Genomic DNA, 22,031 nt, shown 5'->3' with positions numbered 1-22,031 from the left:
TCATGTCCATTTATGATAAACACCGATGATTCAGGCACACGCATTGTCTGTGTAAAGTAGAAGACATTGTGTAATACATTACAAATTTTATAGGTACCGGACGATGATGAATGACAAAATATGCCCAGTAGATTTGACATTTAGCGTTAAAAAGAAAAAAAAAACAACTTTTAATAAATATAATAAATATATATATATTTTAGCAACATGTTATTAAAAGATGCTAGTGTTGTGTTGAAAGGGATGATTGTCATGTATTTTTTTTATATTTGATAATTTTTGTATAAAAAAATATATATTATTTTATTAAGATATGATATTTATATATTATTTATTAAATAATATTTAATGAGATTTTAAATTTTAGATAAACTATATATAAGTTAGAGAAAAAAATAAAAAAAAATACAAAAATTAATAATAAACACAATCAACAAAGGTTGCTAACAAATATTTTGAAAGATTGACATATCATAGTTTGTTTAATAATATGAGTAGATGTTATGTGAGAAAGTTTTACGAATTTTTATCTGTGAGATAGGTCAATCATACCGATATTCATAATAAAAAGTAATACTCTTAGTATAAAAGGTAATATTTTTTCATGGATGACCCAAATAAGATATTCGATCCACGAAATTGATCTGTGAGACCGTCTCATAAGAGTTTTTGTGTAATAATATAGGATTATTGTGCGACCATTAATAATATGTATTTCTTGAAAAACTGTATTAAAATGCCTGGATCCATAAACATAAAAAATCAAAACGCGCTTTTAAAATTCTCACATCACCACAATTCGCAATAATTCTCCATTAGAGCTTTTGGCAGATACAAAATGAATTCGAAAAACTAAGGTTCGCAATCAATCACATAAATTAACCATTGAAAAAATTAAACTAAAGCTAGCAATCAATTTGAACAAACTTTGTTCGATGTGTGATGCAGCCATGAATAAAAATTACACAATTCCCGAAGATTCAGGTGACCGGCAGACAATTGAGTCCGGGTGATTGGCAAACAATTGAATTCGGCGAACAATCGACACTCCAACAAATCCAAAGAGCAAATTTCATGGATTGTCACTTGCGTCACAAAAAAAATATATAAAAATGTCGAGATAACCGGCGAAAACCCTCGAAAGTCGTGGTATATTCCCCCAAAACAAGAGCATTTGAATAGTTATTGGTTTTGGCCTTTGTGAAGATGCATTTATTGGTATAATTAATGAAGTAAACCGGGACATTTAAAGATCTAAAAACATAGAGCTAGCAATGTACTTGGAAAATATTAAAACAAAGAGTTGAAAATGCACAGAATTTTATATAAAACAAATTATATCTATGTATATATAAAAGCAGAGTTTTTGTCAAAAATAGTAATTTTCCGTCAAAATGTCATTTCTAAAAAAGGAAAGATTTATCATCAATATTGACATACGTGCACTGCAATAAATGATCACTTCAATTATTGTTTGCATTGATTATATCAATTCATTTAATTCAATTTCGAATTTAATTAATTTTTATATTAATTCAAATGTAATTTATCATTTATGTATTATATGTTTTTTTATTTTTTTTACTCAAATTAAAACTAAACTATATTGAAAAAGTAAACTATGTTAAAAATTTTTGCATTAATTATATCAATCAGTTTAAGTAAAAATTGTATAAATAAATTTAAAATAAAAATGATTGCAATGTTCAGTATCACTCATGAGGTAAATCATCCAAAAATAAATTTTGCTATTTGAAGTAATTTACTGCTCAAATTACTTATTAAAAAAGAAATACAATATTTAATTAGTTTATTTAAATTTTCTAAAAATAAAATTGGTTGAGTGTTAAAAATTATCATTACAACAAATTTTTCCAATGGACATTAATTTACTATTTAATAATCATAAATTTTTTATCTCAAATACATATTATTTCGAAATTGCCTTAATTTGAAAGAATTATTACATTGTAGTTTTCTTTCAAAATCATATGTATATTGTATATCTTGAATTGTCTTCTTAAAAATTCAAATAAGATAGCACAAAAAATTAAAAGAGATAGATTCAAAAGAGTTTCAAATGGACATTAAATTACTCTCAATAAACATGTATATTACCCTCAATAATCAGAAATGTTTGACACTCAATGCATGCAATTCGGGATTTCCATAATTTGAAAGAGTTAATGTATGGTGTAATTCTGTCAAAAGCATCCAATGTATACTTTTTGTCCATTGGGATGTCTTATTTGAATTTTAAATTATAAATAATACAATATTACATATTATATTATAAACCAATTTTATTAAAATTTATCTATTCCAAAATTGAATTCTGAAATGACTCTTCTTTTCAGCACCATATATGAGTTGGATCCTTTCAAGATGTAATGTTCGTTTAAATTTAGATTTGTACGTTGTTATGAAATACCTACATATGGAAACAACGAGAACAACAAGACATTAAGTTTGAAATCTATCTTTCATGATCAAGAAGTAAAAAATATTATTCTTCTATTTATACAAAATTTTAATTATTACTTATTACTAATGTGATAATTTTCTTTTATATTACAAAGTTCACGGATACATGATAGTATAATGTCCCGTAATGAAAATGATTAAACCAATTCTAAAGAAAGCAAGCATCTTAATTATTAGAAGACACCTTATAAAATTTGTTGATATTGTTTTAGAATACACATAGTAAATGCTAATAAAATAACTTTTCTGATTTATACATAATCTACTTATGATCACATGTTTCATTTATTTTTTCGGAATAATAGGCTGTTGTGTATATTACGAAGAGATTTTGTAAATTAAATCACAACTCATTTTGATAAAGATATTAATGAAAAAATTATTGTTATCATTCAAATGTGTCAAACAGGTGTCATGTCACAAAATTGTTTGTGAATGTGGATTTAGACGAAATTACTGAATTTTTTAAAAAGTATTTTTCATTAATTTTATTAAATGTGATTTAAAAATATTTCTTATCACATGTTAAAAAATAAAATATATAACTTCTCGAAAAGTAAAGAATTAAATATGTATTAAGGTTGATGGCCGACATCAATACACTAAAACACGATAAGCATCATGTTATTGTCTTAGGTTAATACGATCTAAAGTTTTGATATATATATATAGTGATTATTAGCCAAAAAAATTAATCGACATGCGTTGTATTTAAGAAACTTTTTAAAATTAGCGAAAAAATAGTTTTTATATTTATTTTTTATAATTGTATTATTTTTTAAAATTTAAATATCTATTCATTTTCACTAATTTTTAATAATATCAATTCATGCATCGCACGGATTAAATACTAGTTCACTTTAATAATCAAACTGTCAACGTTTTTATGAAAATTTAATAATTTGAAATGGGATAAAAAGAAGTCTATAAATACTCACTAAATTCATCTCCTTTATCCATAACAAATGGCAAACTTCACAAGACTTGTGTTTTGGATTCTAACATTGTTCTTGATCACATTAAGTGTCAATATAAATGCTGTATTATTTCCCCCGCCACCCTCGCCATCTCCGTCGCCTCCTCCACTGTCACTATCACCGCCACCACGACCACCACCGCCACCTCCACCTCCACCTCCACCTCCACCTCCACCCACTTTATTCCTTTATTGCATAATATTTTCACCTCCCCAAATAATCATTATATCTATCTATTGCCCACGTCCGCTTCCACTAACACCAACAGCACCACCCCCGATTTGCTTCCCATGCCCTCCCATTTCACCTTTTCCGACACTTCCTCGGCCTAGAATCTGCCCAATCCCCCTGCCAACTCCACGTCGTTAGACGACGGCCATGCACGATCATCCTCTACTCTACATGCTATGTACAAATGCTAAGCAATAAGACTTCCCATGGCTTGGATTACTGGCTAAATAAACATGGATCGAAAACTTGTTCGGGCAACTATCATCAAGATTTAATATATTCTACAAGTTGTAATTTGTAGATTTCAAATCTACTGTTTGATATTTGCACTTCATGTATACTTTACAAATAATTAAATAAAACCAAAGTCATCTTCATGGGAATTTAAATAATCATTAGAGCTCATTTTATACATGGTAATTTATTAAAATCCAGTTTTTGGATACTGTACGTGTTTGTGTCTTTATTTCTCATTCTTCTTTAACAAAGTTTTCTTCGGTCATAAAATAAAATTTGTTCAAAATATTTTCTAATTTATATATATATATATACCGACCAATCATCATCACAGTCTCCGGAAACACTATTTGTGGATGGCCAAAGCAAGTCAAAATATGTTCAAAATCGGTTTAAAATTTCAGAAAACTTTATATACAAAAGTCGGAGTTTGACTTGAGATAAATCCACAGTAAAATCTCGGCCGCGCACGGAGGCCAAAGCTCGCCCACCCGCCAGCACGGAGGGGAGTGAAACTCACGTGCCACTCCAATGATCGCATTCGCGAACGCGATGGCCGAACACTTCTGGTGCATTCTCGACCATTTTGAAAGTTTCATGATTTTACGGCATGCATTTTAATTATTATGAATTTTTAAAGCTTTTAACCAACACTTTCCAATACGAATTTTGTACAAAAACGACTTCAAAATTTTCAAACACCTGTTTTCAACCCTAACTCATGAAATATCATTTAAATTATATTTTAGGAATTTATCGTTTCTTTTGATTGAAAACCAAGATCAAATAGACAGCTATTGAGGTGAGGCTTACTATATTTTATTTCTAATAAATCCGTTGACATTTGGCTAATTTAAATTAAATTTTTGTTAACTATTCATATATATTGCATCATACCGTATATTTCACATTTATAGGTAATATCGTTATGTATATTTGATTTTTTGAAATGTTATTGGTTCGTGATTGATTACTGATCGATTACGGTAAATAAATAAATGATTGAATTAGAAGAATGAATTCCTGATTCGTGCCATGAACAACTATCAACGTACCGATTGTTAGAACACTCGAAGAAGCATAACGTAGCATTAAGCATTACAAATTGCACGTGTTTACTACACATTTAAGCGTAATAAAGTATTTATAATTTTCAATAACCAAAGTCAATCAAATAATTAATAATGAATAATTCCTTTCCTATTACTGATACTCACTTTAAATTTAGGATATGATTCCAGTAAGTGACACTAGTCCAGACGCAGGTTTCGGATTTTCCCTGAGCCTGAAATCAACCGTTAGAAGGGGGGCGGGAGGGTGTCCTGACGTAGCCCCTCCGACGCTCAAGTCAGACTGAGGATATAAAGAGGGAGCAGCTAAGCGTGTTGCTGAAAAGTAATATAGTGAATGAATGAATTAAACACTCAAATCTGATATTTATAGTAAAATACATGAGCATATCATGAGTCTTTCTTCCATTTGAGCCAGAGACGAGCAGGGGTAATGGGCCCATCTATCCACGGGGTATCAATTACATAATCACAAACACACAAAAAAAAAACCAAGTTCAAGATTATCTGACACTTTGTTGGATCATAATTCTATGTGCATTTGTCATCTAATCTTATAATTTTAAATTTAATAATTGTGGTGATATAAACAAAATAAAGTACGAAATTCCAATCAGCCAATGTAATGTAATATTATTTATTTATATTGATAAATGATCGAATATGTAGGCAAAATATTTTTTGAAAAGGCAATGAAGCCCATCAAAATATATAAAATGATTTCCTTTGTATTGGATAGAAATCATACCAATGAATATCAAACCAAGCATTTCTTGGTTTCCCCCAATAATTTTAAACAAATTTATGAAATAAAGAAAATTTATTTTTATAAACAATTCCAAATTAAATCAAGGTATGTAAGTGTAAATATGGAAAGAAATTCACCAAAAGAGAATATTATTTTAAATATAAATTTTATTCATAATATTTCCAAATTTGTAAACCACATTCCATTATCAAAATTCAAAATTAACCTCTAGCCATTATCAAAATTAACCTCTAGCCAGGAATTTATGATAATTGATTTTAGTAAAAAAAAATTAATGAGATATCTACTTACTTAAATCTAATGGATATAATAAATGAGTAGGTCTTTTGTGAGACGGTCTCACGAATCTTTATCTGTAAGACGGATCTACCCTACTGATATTCATAATAAAAAGTAATAATCTTAGCATAAAAAGTAATACTTTTTCATGGATGATCCAAATAAGAGATATGTCTCACAAAATACGAACCGTGAAACCTTTTCCCACAAGTTTTTGTCATAATTATATTTAAAGATGGTGAATTCCGTGTAGCAGAAGATTTTATCATTACTAATATAGTGATTCATAAAAAAAATAAATTTATTTATTCCTTGTCATTTTGGGAGAAAATAGATATAATAGCCGACTAGGGTCAATATACGTCCAACTTTTTCAATCAATTAAAGCACAAACAATGCATGTTAACCTGTTTGTGTGTGTGTGTGTGTGTGTGTGTGTGTGTGTGTGTGTGGACCAGTGGTCAACTTGGATAGCAAGTTCGAAATCAACTTGGAGAGGTTTTATCAGCAGCATTCAATTTTGTTTTCTCACAAAAAACAATAATTATATTTAAAACAATAAAAAAAGTATTTAAATAAAAAATTGAAATTATCCCCCACTCGATAGACATGTCCACGGGCAGGATTAGGTTCAGGTCTAGAAAATCTCGACTCTTAACTGGTCCACCGGATTACGGAACCGGTAGTCCATGTTCGGGTTGGTTAACCGAAAGGTCCGGGTCCAATTCGGCCCGATTCAATTTAAAACAAAAAATTTACAAAATTTTTAAAAACAAAATAAAAATTTTTAAAAACACTTGCATGTGTATATGTATATGTATGCATTTGATATTGAGTAGATCTTTCATAAGACGTTCTCAAGACGGATCAATCATGTCTATATTTACAATAAAAATTAATATATTTGACATAAAAAGTAATATTTTTTCGTGGACGACCCATGTAGAATATCAGTTTCACAAAATTGACATGTGAGACCGTCACACATTTGTTTTTGTGTTTGATATTGGAGTTGGTATTTTCATGTTAATTTGCTGTTTAATTAAATATTATTATTATTATTTGGTCGTGGGAATTGTAAAAGAGTAGGTCTTTCATAAGACGGTCTCATTGATCTTTATTCGTGAGACAGGTCAATTATGTCCATATTTACAATAAAAATTAATATACTTAACATAAAAAGTAATATTTTTCGTGGGTAAACCATATAGAATATTTGTTTCACAAAATTGACTCATGAGACCGTCTCACAAGAACTTTTGTGATTGTAAAAAGAGCTTCGAGTGTCCAAATGTTGATTATTTTTTGCCGGAATTGATAACATATTTAATTTTTAAACCTGCTTATTCAATGTGTTTATATTTGGACTTGAGAGATATTCTTTTATTATTGTTGACTACGTATTTACTTAGGATTGTGATTTCATGAGAATTTTGTCTATACAGTGGTGGACCATCTTGGATTGCAAATGGGAATTTCACATTCTAAAATAGAAGGTTGGAGATGTGACCAAAATTCTAATTTTTTTGTGATTTTAAAAAATTATGAAGACATTAGGTTATTAATTTTATAAAAAATTCTTTTAAAAAATAGAGTAGATGCTAACAAATCCTTCAATCCGAGCGAAAATTTTATATATATTTTTTTTAGAAAAAATCACAATAATTTATTTTATATCATTATTTATGGGACTGTCCTTTTTCTAGATGTGTCCATCGGTACGTAATCTTTATTTTTTTAGGGGACATAATCTGTTTTCACGTTAAAAAAGATAATTCGAATCGTACAAGATTTTGGTATAATATTAACTTTTTAGTTTTCGATTATTTTAAGGATAAATTGGAGATAAATACTTAAATTAAAACTCAATTTTATCCTAACTCTTTACACCTAAAAAAATTGTCTTTAAACTCCCTAATATAATAAATATGACAAAAATAACCTTATATGTTTTAAATTTAATGATTGATTTTATGAGATTTGAAATGGTATCAGAGTCGAGGTAAAATTATTTCAAACATATAAATTTATTGTTATTATTATGTAATTAAATGTTTGAGGAAGAGAATTTTCTCAAATAACATGAATTCGAACCTAAGTTCGAGATTAATTATTTACAATGTTTATTCCAAATCTTTGAAATATTTGAACCAATATTAAATATTAAGAAAACGGGAGAATTTATAAGAGTTGCAAGGTAAACTTACGATTCAAAATAATATATTCTTACAAATAATACCAGATTTTTCTAAATTTTTCGGAGATATTAGAAAAATTTAAAAAATAATACAAAATTTATTTTATATCATTATTTATGGGACTGTCTTTTTCTAGTTGTGTCCATCCGTAGTCTGTGTACGTAATATCTCTTTCTTTTCATTTCTTTTTTATATATATATAACTATTTTTGCGCTAAAAAAATAATTCGAATCGTACAAGATTTTGGTATATTAATATTAACTTTTTAGTTAAAACTGCTAATTTGTTAGATGTCAAATCAATTATTAGATCAAAATAATTAAAAATTAATATACCAAAATCAAACTTTCAAAATTCAAAATTGAACAAACTAATATACTAAAAAAATCATGTCCCAAAGTAAAGAGAGAGCAAGAAACTGAGCCCACAATATATTTTGCTTATTATCGCTATCATTATTAATGTTATTCTTGATATTAATATTATTAGTTTTATATTATTATGGGTATAATAAAATAATATGATCTGCCTATTATTATGACAGGCCGACTTGGGCAACTTGCCTACATGCAATAGTTAATATCATCGAAAACGCCATTTGTTGATACTTAAACGTAAAAATTTAATGAGACCAAATTAGGATAATTAAGCTGATTTTGTCATTCAGTCTAAATTTTATGTTAGTCTAATTAATCAAAATTTTGATCTTAATTTCAATCTGATTTTCGCCAAAGTATTGATCACATGACAAATGATACCCCGGACCGGAGATGGGTCCGACCCATTCTCGGTAGCCCAAAAAGAGAGAGCCCATAAAGGTACTCGAAAAGCCTCGACAGGTCATCTTCGGAACAGAGCCCATCAGAAGGTCACCTCATTCACATGAAGCTGGTGGGAGGTCATTCAGACCGACCTCCCAAATTCACAATCTCGTCGATCAGTGAGATGACCGACCTCCACCGCCGACCTCACATGCCGAACTCCAAGAGCGAAGCCGAGCCGACCTCCCAGAGGGTGCTTTCACGCCAATTGGGAATGCTTTGGCCGACCTCCCACGCCGAGCTCCCAAGAAAATGAGATCCTTCGCGGGCTCATGCCTCTGAGAGCTCTTACCTAGATATTAACGGGTAGCCCACAGAAATTTATCCCAACAAGATCTAAACCAAATCTTGTACAGAATCTAACCAAATCTTGCACAAGATCATGAGGATCTAAATCTATCAAATTAGGACTTTATCATCCTCCTATAAATACCATGTTTCGTTTATTGTTTATTGATTCATATATTCACATTTTCTCAGCACACACATTACTCTCTCATTTTTCTGTTCTCTGACTTGAGCGTCGGAAGGACTACGCTGGAACAACTTTTCGGCCCCCTTCTAACACTCATGTTTGTGCTTCCAGATTTCGAAGGTCCGATTCAAGCTCCACAAGTGAATATGTGACCTCCCATCTACCTTTCGAAGGTCTGATCCAAGCTCTACCAGTGAAGATCCGACCAGGGCCGATCCTAACAATATTTGGGCCTGAGTCTAACTTTTAAAAACAGACCTCTGAATCATAATATGTTTTCATATTTTTTTTTAGTTTCATAGCAATTTTTTAAATTAAATCAATACGTCAAAGACAATATACAAAACTAAATGAATAAAAATATCAAACATGTCCAAAATGATCACTAAAAAACAATCCGCCTAACAGTTTTAGAGCTAAAAATACTAATCAAGTCTGTATAATCAAGTTGTTCAGTAATTTTTTTGTCAATCGATAACATTGTCAATCCATTCAATCTTTCTTGTGACATAGTTGATCGGAGAAAAGTTTTGATGAGCTTTAACTTTGAGAAATTTCGCTCTGCACTTGCTACTGTGACCGGGACAATCAACAAGATTTTATAAGCAACATGAGCATTTGGGAAACACACATCCATTTTTTTCAAGTAATTCACATCAATGGCCGATTTTGCTTCTCTTGGTAATGAGCACCTCAAGAATGTCAACTCCGAAAATAGATCATCCCCATTAATATCAGGGATCCTTTGTTAGAAGGTAAATATGAACCAGTTTAACCTTTTTCATATACAGATGGAAAATACCAGGAAAGTAATTACAGAGGCAGACAAATAGCTCGTACGGAGAAAGAGAACTTGTCATACGTGGGGCGAAACAAAAAACATGAGCAAACAGAGTCCGAGAAAGACTCGTGACCAAAATTTCGAGAAAAAATACTTTGAATTAAAACAGAAAATACACTACACATTGAAAGCCGGATAAGCATTACATCCACCAAAATTTCGTCAAAAGCGTAGATTAAAGATACCACATAAAGCCCCGAAGAAAGTAAAAAAGTACAATAAAAAATTAGAAGCCCGAACAAAGCGAATACGAGAAAACAGACTTACAGCTCCTCACGAGTCTTTCAATCAAACCTAGAGACGACGCAATGGCTGGAGTCGATTAGGGCTTGTCTGCAGATGAATATTGGGGAAGATTGAGGAATAAATCGAGAACATGCTAAGTAAGTTCCATTTAATAAATACTTGGTTTTGGGCTATCTAGTAACTAGTATTATATATAATAATTTGTTTAAAAATTTTTGGGCCCTAAAAAAGAGATGGGCCTGAGTCATTGGACTCATTCGTCTCTTAATAAGCACGGCCATGGATCCGACCTCCCAGCTACCATCCCGGATTCCAGCAACATCAACAACGAATAATATGAACATGATGTCTAAAAGTAAAAACAAATATCACACTAAAACCAAACTTTGAATAATTAAAAGAGTAGGAGTAATATGCATGAAACCATATTACTAAAAATGGACAAAAGCATGAAAATGATATGGACAAGTTCTATCGAAAATTTGCAAATTGAGTACATCGACCAAGCCAAATTGAATTTGTCAGTTTATGCAGGTTCCAGTTTTATTATTTTATTATATTATTATATTTCAATTCCAATTGAACAAAGTGCATGCATGATGCCCTACGTAGCTAAATGTCTTAATCATATTTGACTGGATGGGATGAATTTTTTTGCCCTGGTTCCACGAATATGAGTGTTAAGTATTGTTGGAAAATAATTGGGTTTTTGGCTAAATTAATCTTGAAAAAATAGCTTGAGTGGACTTCATTCAACAAAAGTTGAAAATATTTGGAAAATTGAAATCTAGATTTCGAATAAATATTTTTAGAATAGCAATTTTTGAAAACAGATTTTGGGCTTTTGGGTGGCTTTATTTGTTGGCTTTGGTTAGGGCTTAGTTTGAGTTTTGAACCCTATTGGTTTAGCCTTAAATTTGAGACATGATTAAGTCATGTGGGTCCATATATTGGGACTACAAGTTAATTTTATAGCAGTTTGTCATCTGTGTGATAATATAAATGTTTATCGTTTTATCAAAAATAATAGTTAGTGGTGATGATATAACTTAAATCTTTTTAAATCCCATACTCAAATCTTTTTAAAACTCATAGCAGCCCTTCTACACAGCAGGGACAATTATTTTACCTCAACAATCTACCTCCCAATAATTACATTCATTGTAATCAATGAGAATCAAACATATGACATTGACTTTGATACAAATTGTAGAACTGTACTCATGTTTTTTTTTTACCAAAAACTATAGCTGGTGGTAATGGTGCAACTCAATTCGTTTTAAACTACATAGCAGCCCAAGCGTCATAGAACAAAGACAATTATTGCACCTCAATAGACCATACGGGTGTGACGTGGAGGCACCCATATGGACAAAGTATGCTTGTGTGGCAGTGCCATTTGGGCAGCATATGGTCGAGTCGATGCCACTTGTTTTAACATGTTTATTCCACGTGAGAGAAGTTTATATGACGTGCCACATTTCTGTCAATCTAAAGTTAAAAACCTTTTCACAACCATCATAAACATCTCCAACCATTTCCAAAATAAAGAAAGAGCAAGAAGGTAAATGCTCAACTGAGAATAATAGACTAGTCTTTTTCCCTATTTAAGTTTAAGCCCTTGTAATATATTAAAAGTTTTTCTTCTTTTTTTTTATATATGTAAATGTATCATTCTTCGTCATAAAAAAGTACAGAACCCAAATGTTGATATCACATTAGAATATAATGCAAATTAAAAAAGACCACACAGATCACCAAAAATTTTATATCACCCTACGGATATATAGCTAAAGGATCAACCATGGAGAGAAGCATAGCTGTTGATGAGAGCCAAAGCGTTGCTGGTTACATGAGCCACATTCACAATCTTCCCCCTTACAGTTGTCTTTACACCGCCGGCCATGGAATTTCCGGCGAAGCCCTCCATACAGGTGTCCTCATCCGTCAAGGCGGCGCTGACCCACGTCTGAATGTCACTCATCATCAACCCGAAATTGGAGCCATTGATTTGGTTCATCTCCGCAATGGAGTTGCTGAGTCTATCCACCGAGTCACCCAGCTCCTCCATGCAGTCGCGCATGGGGCCCACTTCCCTTGGGGTCATCTTGGTGCCTCTCGAGAGCCTGACCATTTCACCGGAGGTGGCGCGGGCGGTGTCTATGCTGACAGATAGAGCTGCGTGAGCAAGCAGCTTGGGACTCCGCTGTATGGCGCTTGCACGGCTTGAGAGGGAGGAGAAGCAGAGGGTTGGATATGCCGTGGCGCTGCATGAAGTTCTGATGAACTCGGTGCTGGTGGTTCCGGCGGCGGGCCTGGCGGCGGAGGCCAAGTGAAGAGATGGAGAGATTAAGATCAGAGCAGCTGCTAGTAGTGATACACGAAAGTGGCTTTCCATTTTAATTAATTAATTAATTGTTATTTTTCTCTATGTTTTTTGTTGCTGTGGAATCATGGGAAGCTAATATTCGTTTATTTATAGGGAATTTCGTTCACTGAATCGGATATCATCCACTTGCTCAAGTTACATTCAATTCAATTAATTATTATAATTATATATATATATATATAAATTATTTTAATATTTAAGTAACCAAAATTAGTTGTTCACATAAATTAAATGACAAAAATTTGTGTGAGACGGACTCACGGATCGTATTTTGTGAGACGGATCTTTATTTGGGTCATCCATGAAAAAATTACTTTTTATGCTAATAGTATTACTTTTTATTTGTGAATATCGATAGAGTTGACTCGTCTCCAGATTAGGATCCGTGAGACGGTCTCACATTATACTCACTCAAATTAAATTACGTGCCTAAAATGATGATCAAATCACATTCTTTATCTAGGAAAAATTGATATCTTAATTTTTGGAAAATCAATTTGAGTATAAAAATATATTTTTTTAGTAAGAAAAAACATGATTGTAGAAAAACAAATAGCCAATAGAAGAAGTATCGACATAAGTTATTTTGGAATTGATAATTATATATTTATTTTATTTTAAACTTAATTTTGGTGATAAAAAAAATGATGTACGAAATTCCAATCAGCCAATTTAATTAGTAAATTAACAAAGGAAGATCATGATGTAAACGTGCAACTGCTTTATTAAATATTTTCAATTAATCACCAAATATAAAAAAGAAGATATTTTTCAAAATGTCCTTCGTTCGAATCGGCAAGCAATATATTTTTCCTTTTTAATATCTTCCCATCAATCATATATAAAAACATATAACATAGTACCTAAGAAAAATAGAGGAGAAAGTAGTTTGTTTTTTTTAAAAAATAAAATGAAATGAAAATTCGTAAAAAAATTTAAAATAGGATGAAAAAATCGGAATGTGAAGTTGGATGATTCAAAAGTATTTTTTAAAGAACTTCATCAAATATTAGTTAAGATTTATTTTAAATTAATCAACGTATCAAATGTTAGTTACTTTAAATTAATTATGTGTGTATATTCATTCACACACACTATTAGGGTCGACTAGAAAGTTTAGACGATCGTTGATCTAAACCGACCAAGAGTGTTCTTGATCTAAACCGATCGGTTGAGTAACTAATTAGTATGTACTAAGTACGTAGATAACTCAAATCGAGCGAGGTGAATATATGGTTTGGAGGGCAAACTCCGATTTATCAAACATGGGAGATTAATAAAACAACAAGCAAAGAAAATAAGAGAGTAAATTTATTTGTGAAAGTTCGGTGAAGAAATCTTTATAAGCATTCTCTTATCTCAACAAACAAAATATTCAATTAGAAGATTTTATTTATTAAATTTTTGTATAAAATTAATTGGATTTGAGGTCTTTCTTACGATCTACTGAAACTCTTAATAACAACTTTTTAATTAACTGTGACGACAAATCACCAACGGTTATAAATCATTTTTCATCAAACCTCGATTATAACAGTGAAAAAATGAGAAAGATTGAACATGGAAATAAATTCACATGTTAATCCAACAGCTAGCAAATTAAATTTTATTTATAATGTTTCGAAATTTGTAAGTGGCATCCAATCGAAGTAACCATTCGATCGAAATAGTTTTAATCGACACAATTTTGCTCTTGCCTTATAAAATGAAAGAAGTTCATAATTCTTTAAAATTATATATTTCATACCCAACAAAATTTTTAGATTTATTCGTTTATGAATGTTGGGATTATATAAAACTTGTAGATCTCACATTAAATCAGTCAAATTTTAATAATAGATAATAGTACACACACATATGATAGAATTTCCCGATTTATTTCATCCTACTCATGTGAGTATTGTCCCCATGACACGATGGATGGCCAAGATATGCTCATGCATATATATGACCCATTTTTTTTTTGAAATTGTATGTGTGACAAGATCTTATCCGTTGAAATGAAGTGAAGATAGTGTCCACATAAGTAGGATTTCATCTACCGAATTTTCCGACGATCAAATAGGACCGATACCCACTTGCATATTTGCATGGGCAAGTGGCCAACTTGGAGAGCAAGTGCAAATTTGTCACATTCTAGACTCCATGTTGGAAAAATATCAAAGATTTTTCTTTTGTTAAAACAATAACTTGTATATAAGATAGGGCCATGGAGAGAACTTTGGTAGTATATCATGGTCTTAATGCATGCATGTTTGTCTCAAGATATTTATTATCTTAATTTTTTTATACAACTTTCAGTCTACATTTCATCTTCTTTCCCAAAATTTCCCCAGTTTTTTGCATCTCAAGATTATCAACAACTAACTTTTACCCTCCCATATAAGCAAATTTATCTTATATTTAATTGAAATACTGCCCATTCTTGAAATTTTTGATGAAGACCGATTAGGTTTAAGGAAATTATTGATGGTTTTGATCTAGGAATTTTTTTTGTCAATAGATTGATTAGAAGAAATGCGATTCCATAGCCTCACGTTCATATATTTTTTCAGTCTATATGCTATTTGAAATTTAAAAAAAATAATTTATGTTTGTTGAATTTTAATTTGGTTAGAATTTGTTACAATGTCAATTTTATTTCCATAAAAACTCATGTGAGACGGTCTCACGGGTCAATTTTGTGAGACGAGTCTCAAACCCAACTCAATTCATAAAAAAATATTATTTTTTATGCTAAAGATATTATTTTACACTTCAAGTATGAATGAAATTGACTCGTTTCACATAATAGATCCGTAAGATCGTCTGAAAGAGACCGTCATTTTATTTCATACCGTAAAGATATGATTTTTGTTTTTTTGCTTCAACTCGAGTAATTACTAGTGAAATGCAAGCAGTGGTTGAATTTACTAAAAACACACTACACACTACAGAATTGAAACTGAGTTTTAATAAAATTTCTTATTTAGTCAAATTATCATTAGAATCGATTATGTCAATGAAATTGAATTCTTGAAGTCATAATATGATTATTTTGGTTTCAGATGCAAGATAAATTAATAATTAGGGCGCTATTACTCCGACCCGATGAAAAAAATGGAATACTCCTTATGGACTGGATGAGGATTATTTTTTGACTTCGTCGTGAAAGGCGTAGATGCGATGATGTTGGATGAACTAATGAGATCTCGAATAACAATTCGAATTGATCTCGGACTCGAATAGAACTAATTCAAATCAAATTCGATCTTTTAAACTTTCGTCATATTCGACTCGATTCGGTTTGTTTACTTCTTAAATGGGAGGTGAAGGGAAGTGTAAATAAATCTAAATGAATAAAGAGAGAAACTTCTTGTAAGAATGACTCCAAAAGGCCCAGATCACAAGGGACAAATCCATGGTTTCTTATCATCTTAAACCCTTCACCCTATTCGGACCAAGCCCGACACCCAAATGCTGCATGAACCGACCCGAAACCGAAAGGGGTCTCACCTTCGACGTCGGCGACACATTCTTCCGCCAGGAGAGCGCCACCGGCCGTGACCTCGCCGTGCTTTCCGCTGCCGTTTATAAGAAATCCCATAATGCCCTTCGGGTGCTCGACGCAATGTGCGGCTGCGGAATCCGCTCCTTGCGTTACCTGGTGGAAGCGGACGCCGACTTCGTACTGGCCAACGATGCGAACGAAGACTGCGGGACAATTATCTCCGGGAATTTGGAGAAGGCGGGGAGGGAAAGGAAGAGGTGGCTGGTGACGCATTCGGATGCGAACCGGGTGTTTGCCGAGTGCTTTTTGAAGAGGGATTATTTTGACTTGATTGATATAGACTCGTTCGGGAGCGAGTCGAGCTTCTTGCGGGATGCTATGCGTGCCGTGAAGTTGAACGGGCTTTTGTATCTTACTTCCACCGATGGGTTTACTTCCGGTGGTCATCGGCCTCAACAGTGAGTCATGTTAGCTTAATTTCGGTTAGTTTTTCAATCTTTTATCTGAGTAGATCATTCTGCTCGCTGGAGGTCTGCTTCCTATTCGAAAATAATGTCAGAGATTTAATAAAATAAATCTATAAATAATGTGATTAAATCCATATATCACAACACGTCAGGAATTAATGTCGAATGGGAGAAGGATAGATATCTAGAATACGTGTGCCGTATGTATTCTGTGTTATATATCTGTGTCTTGGGGACCATAATCTTATATAACCATAACAGTCTTCAACCCATCATAGAAAACCTAATTGGGATGGGTTTCTACCCATAAGGTGGACCATACCAATTTATTTAATACTTTGGAAGCCCATAATTAATTAGATCACTTTATTGGGTTTTTTATTAGATAGCTTGTTCATATATAATTAATTAAATTATGTGAGCCCACAAAATAATTCTAACAAATAAAAGATTCTATCTAAAATTATATCCAAGTTTAAATGCAGAATTATTTCTTGGATTTCACTAGAGAATGGTAGTTGTATTCTGCTTGATTTCTTAAAGTCAGTTTATGGCTTTTACCACTTGATTTCTAGTTCGTTGGCTGCATACGGAGCATACATTAGGCCAACACCATACTCGAATGAAATTGGCCTACGAATGCTTATAGGTGGGGCTGTTCGGGAGGCTTCTGTGTTGGGTTATCACGTCGTTCCGCTTTTCTCATACTACTCCTTCCACGGTCCCGTGTTTCGAGTGATGTTCCAAGTTAGACGTGGGAAGCTTCCCAAAAACAGGTCTTCACTGGTTGTGAATCGTCTGTCTTGTATATGAATCATATCATCTGTTTTTAAACTCAGTGGTTGATTATATTATATTCGAATACCAGGCATTATGGCTTCATCAGCTACTGCACTCAGTGTGGAAATTCTCGGGAAGTTTCATGGATGGAACTTGGCCACATGTTATGCACTTGCAGTAATGTAAGCCCAACGACTTACCATCTTCCGTTGCCATGTTAACGAATCCAGAGAATCTTATTTTATTGATCAAAATAATGGTCTGTTGTGTTTGCTTAAGATTCCCATGTTTTTGCTTTCCTACTGTAACTGTTTTATAGAAATACTGAGACTCGGTATTTAGAAAACACTATTTCTCAAGAACTGTGGCATTTCTTGTGTAATCTTGAAATATTGCGCTTATTATTTTGTTCTAGGTTCCAGGTTCGCTTGTTGTTTCAGGGCCGCTATGGACAGGACCACTTCACTGTGCAACATTTCTAGCCGAAATACGCGATTTGGCTGAGAAATGGGGTTGGATTAGCAATGGAACTGGGAAAAATCTTGAGACATTGATCAAACTAATGATCGATGAAAGTGACCCCTTGTTGCCATTTGGATACATCAAGTTACAAGAGGTATGCTTGAAGTCAGTCGATCAAAATACGAACTGTCTAAACCGTGCGACAGTAGTCCCGTTTCACTCACTCTCACTCTCACTCTCACTCTCACTCTCACTTTCACTTTCACTTGCTCGTCCACTCATGGTTTCTGTACAATGTTTCAGGCTACGAGTCGAGCTAAAGCTAATTCGCCTCGCCTGGATACGCTATTAAGCACCCTGCACAAGGTACCTGGCCTTCTAATATTTCTACCGCAAAATTTTCCCTTGAATTTTCTAAGACAAATATTTCTACTGCTACCCAATTCAAATGCCACTTTACTTTTGATTGTTTTGGCTGCTAATTTTGTACTAATTTTTACAAAAAATTAGATATTTCTCGACCCGGAGATTAGGGAAAATGAAGCATCAGTCACGTACCATTATATCGGAATTTATGACTAGGAGTAACACTGAAATTCAAAGTTCAAACAGCATGTCAATCTAGGTACCACATTTTGATTGTTCCACCAGCAAGAATAATCGATGCTCTAACGATCCTCCCAATAACCAAATAATCAGAAGACTCGGCCAGTTTCCTCTCATTCCATGACTCTCATCTTTAATTTGTTTGGCACAAGTGCAGGAAGGCTACGGTGCTGTTAGATCACACATTGCTTCTAATGCAATCAAGACAAATTGTTCCATGGTTGATTGTGTCAGGATTGTGAAGCAACTCCAACACACTGAAGACAATAAATTCTGTCTGCCCATTGAAGCTTAACAATTAAATATAAGGAAAGCGCTACCGATTCATTTCAATTTGAAGGCATGACAAAACCTGTATTCTATGATCGAGCATTGTTCAATCAAGACCTGAGGTGCAAGATCCTGTGCCAGATTGACCAGACTCCATGGGTTCTATCAAAGGTGAAGCATTGAAAGAGTGCATGGCTAAAAGATAAAAGAATCATTCAAGTGCTCAACCAAGGTTATGCCCAGCGTGACCCAGCTGGGCAAATAGAGGAACATTAAGAAAAAATTCAGTTTATTCTGTAAATTTGTCTTTCGCTGAAAAATGTAAATTTAATCTATAAATATGTCAAATTATCTACCAAACATCGTCTTATATTTTAGGGTTTCATTCGATTCATGGATGGGCCTGATTATCATTCCACTACAAAATGATTTCCAATTTGCTTTGCAGGTCATTGTTTGCCTTTAAACTTAAACATGCAATCATCAAATGCAGAAAATAAATGGAGTGCTTACATCAACGATTATTTTATGAACCATGTAATGCGTTTCAACGAGTACAGACGGGATCATACATTTATTTTGTAGAACTAGTATCGAGCTCCTCCAATCATGGGGATTCCTTATCATACATTTCGCTAGCATACTTCCAGTTTATGACTTTCCATATGTTCTTCAGGTAGTCTGGCTTCACATTTTTATACTGCACCAAATGATGGGGCGTCAAAAAGCGAAGTCAGTGGCCCAAGGCGACCAATGAAATAATGAGAATCAAATGAAACTTCCGACACTTAGAAACTGTAGACCTTATTCGTATTCCTTCGTCTGGGTTCGAACCTTACATAGAGATATCTACTTTTGATATAATTGCTATGCTTAGTGTGTGAGATTTTTTTATCGTCGAGATATCTTTCTCTCAATTATTCTATTATAGGATATGGGTAATCGTTGGAATTTTTCAAAATATTCTAGTAGAAAAGATTGAAAAATCATTACAAACTGACTAGAAGCGGGTTCAAAAGATCAACTTATGAGAATGCTCCACTTGGCTCGGGGGATATTTTATGACGTCAGAAGTACCTGCAGATAGTATGCATGCTCCCAGACATCAATACCAAGCAGAGGAACCAAACTTGGACCTTTAGTAACCAGTGGATCCTGCACAGGAAGATCACCAAAAAATTCACCAAGCAGACATAAGTTTACAGACAGGGGAGACAAGGACTCCATATTTCCGACTAAGAAAGTGCATTCTCCCAGCAATTCTTCCTAATACAGTAATGATGGTCTAAAGACTCAAAAAACATTTGATCAATGATCATATGAAAATTAATCCAAAACCTGCATCAGTTGTTGCATGGCAAGCAGTTGTATTCTAAAATGCAGGGGCAAGTTCGGGATAGCTTGCACATACAAGACATGCAAGTGCGTGAATCTTCCTAAAGCGAAACGAACTCAAATTTAAAAGGTCCATTTTTAAACCTCAATATACACAAGGATAAAGCAGACTTGTCACTAAGCAGTTACAGTGTTGAACATAAGATACACACAATACACTGATGAAATAGAGTACGTCACTTACCTGATTAGCAGTAGTCTCAACCACCAGTTTCTTCAATTCTTTGTCCAGAGCAAGCCACTGGTGAAATTTGAGCAAACATCAAATAGGAAAAATAAGCATGAAACAACTTCAAATGAAAAGCGGACTCCACAAACATCTGTATTGCAAGAAACCAACCAAATAGAGCCCCCCGAGCAACTGAAACTCGAAGACACAAGGTTCCCGAGTAACATTGGGGGCCTTGAGTGTGATTGTTTTCATATTTTACGATTAAATTGCAAGCAACGCATACTTAAGCAAAAGTAAAATATACTCACCACCCATCCAGACCCCTGTAAAGCAGCACCTTCTGCATTTATCTTCTGTACAAGAGCTTCCAATGATCCAAAGTTACTGTCAACAACCGAACCTAAAGAGCCTTTTGGTGGCTCACCACCACCTTCCTGCAGTAACATATTTAATAAAATTTATGAAACAGAACTACTGATGAAAGGAGATTAACAATCCAAGATGCCAAAGATAGAACGTACACGGACAGGAGCAAGATTCTTCCAGAAAATTGAGTGATTAATATGGCCTGGAAAATATTTCAAAAAAATAAAATAAATAGAGTGCTAAAATAAGTTAGAATGATCATCTTAGAATTGTTGCAGTAGAAGTCTGGCCTCCCAAACTCATGTTTGACAGTTTGAGTAGTCCAATCACAATCATCAACTTCCAACATAATCCGAAAATGCAGCTATATTCAAATTTCCAGCTTCATAATCATAATATACTGTTCTGAGATCATTTTCCAATGACATCCCACCGGAAGTCAACCGAAACTAACAAATATGAATCGAGAAATCAAGTATATCGGAACAAGGTTTTAGGACCTCCTCCATTGAACTTGAGGGCGCTCTGCAACTTGACGGTGGCGGACGCGTCGCCGGAGGAGATAGCGCTATCGAGCTGCTCCAGGGCCTTGTTATAATTGGTGATGTAAGTCTGGTGGTGCTTCTGGTGGTGGATCTCCATGATCTCGGAGCTGATTGCGGGCTCCAACGCGCCATAATCATAGGGAAGATCCGGCAAGGAGAACGTCTGAAGTCCGCGGAGCCCCAGAACTCCACTCTTGGCTAGGGTTTTAGCGCCTGCTAGGATTCGAAGAGCCATTTCCGAGGGGCTAATTGTGTGAGAAAATGCGTCAGTCTCACTTCGAAAATGGTCTCTGCCGTCAGCTAAGAGCGCCGCCAACACGTGGCTACGTATAAGGATAAATGCTTTTTATGTCATTATACTAAATTTGAATCTCAAATAGTAGTTAATTATAGGTAATCGTTGTTCTAAAATCAACTGTTCCATTCATCATCGTACAACGATATTTACAATAATTATATT

At 33.3% G+C, this 22,031-nt stretch overlaps 3 protein-coding genes across 3 annotated transcripts; 1 reads left to right on the top strand and 2 right to left on the bottom strand.

Moving 5' to 3' along the window:
• Positions 1 to 12,256: 12,256 nt before the first annotated feature.
• LOC142525158 (pectinesterase inhibitor 7-like) lies at positions 12,257 to 13,087 on the bottom strand. Its single transcript, XM_075629335.1, has one exon. The coding sequence runs from the start codon at positions 13,025 to 13,027 to the stop codon at positions 12,428 to 12,430; it is 600 nt and encodes a 199-aa protein (XP_075485450.1). The 5' UTR covers positions 13,028 to 13,087; the 3' UTR covers positions 12,257 to 12,427.
• A 3,288-nt stretch (positions 13,088 to 16,375) lies between these two features.
• On the top strand, positions 16,376 to 19,487 carry LOC142524461 (uncharacterized). The gene is made up of 6 exons (XM_075628467.1): positions 16,376 to 16,966; positions 17,551 to 17,751; positions 17,844 to 17,937; positions 18,171 to 18,371; positions 18,521 to 18,583; positions 18,981 to 19,487. The coding sequence occupies exons 1-6, from the start codon at positions 16,419 to 16,421 to the stop codon at positions 19,116 to 19,118; spliced, it is 1,245 nt and encodes a 414-aa protein (XP_075484582.1). The 5' UTR covers positions 16,376 to 16,418; the 3' UTR covers positions 19,119 to 19,487.
• A 115-nt stretch (positions 19,488 to 19,602) lies between these two features.
• Positions 19,603 to 21,921, bottom strand: LOC142524462 (superoxide dismutase [Mn], mitochondrial). The gene is made up of 6 exons (XM_075628468.1): positions 21,527 to 21,921; positions 21,182 to 21,228; positions 20,969 to 21,094; positions 20,673 to 20,729; positions 20,171 to 20,248; positions 19,603 to 19,793 (listed from the first exon to the last, which is right to left on the bottom strand). Exons 1-6 carry the CDS (start codon positions 21,804 to 21,806, stop codon positions 19,701 to 19,703), a joined length of 681 nt encoding a protein of 226 aa, XP_075484583.1. The 5' UTR covers positions 21,807 to 21,921; the 3' UTR covers positions 19,603 to 19,700.
• Positions 21,922 to 22,031: the final 110 nt, after the last annotated feature.

The sequence above is a fragment of the Primulina tabacum genome, chromosome 14, assembly GCF_025594145.1.
Source record: "Primulina tabacum isolate GXHZ01 chromosome 14, ASM2559414v2, whole genome shotgun sequence".
In the NCBI taxonomy this organism is placed as follows: domain Eukaryota; kingdom Viridiplantae; phylum Streptophyta; class Magnoliopsida; order Lamiales; family Gesneriaceae; genus Primulina; species Primulina tabacum.
Note: the sequence above shows the minus strand (reverse complement) of the source record. Positions and strands in the feature narration are given on the sequence as shown.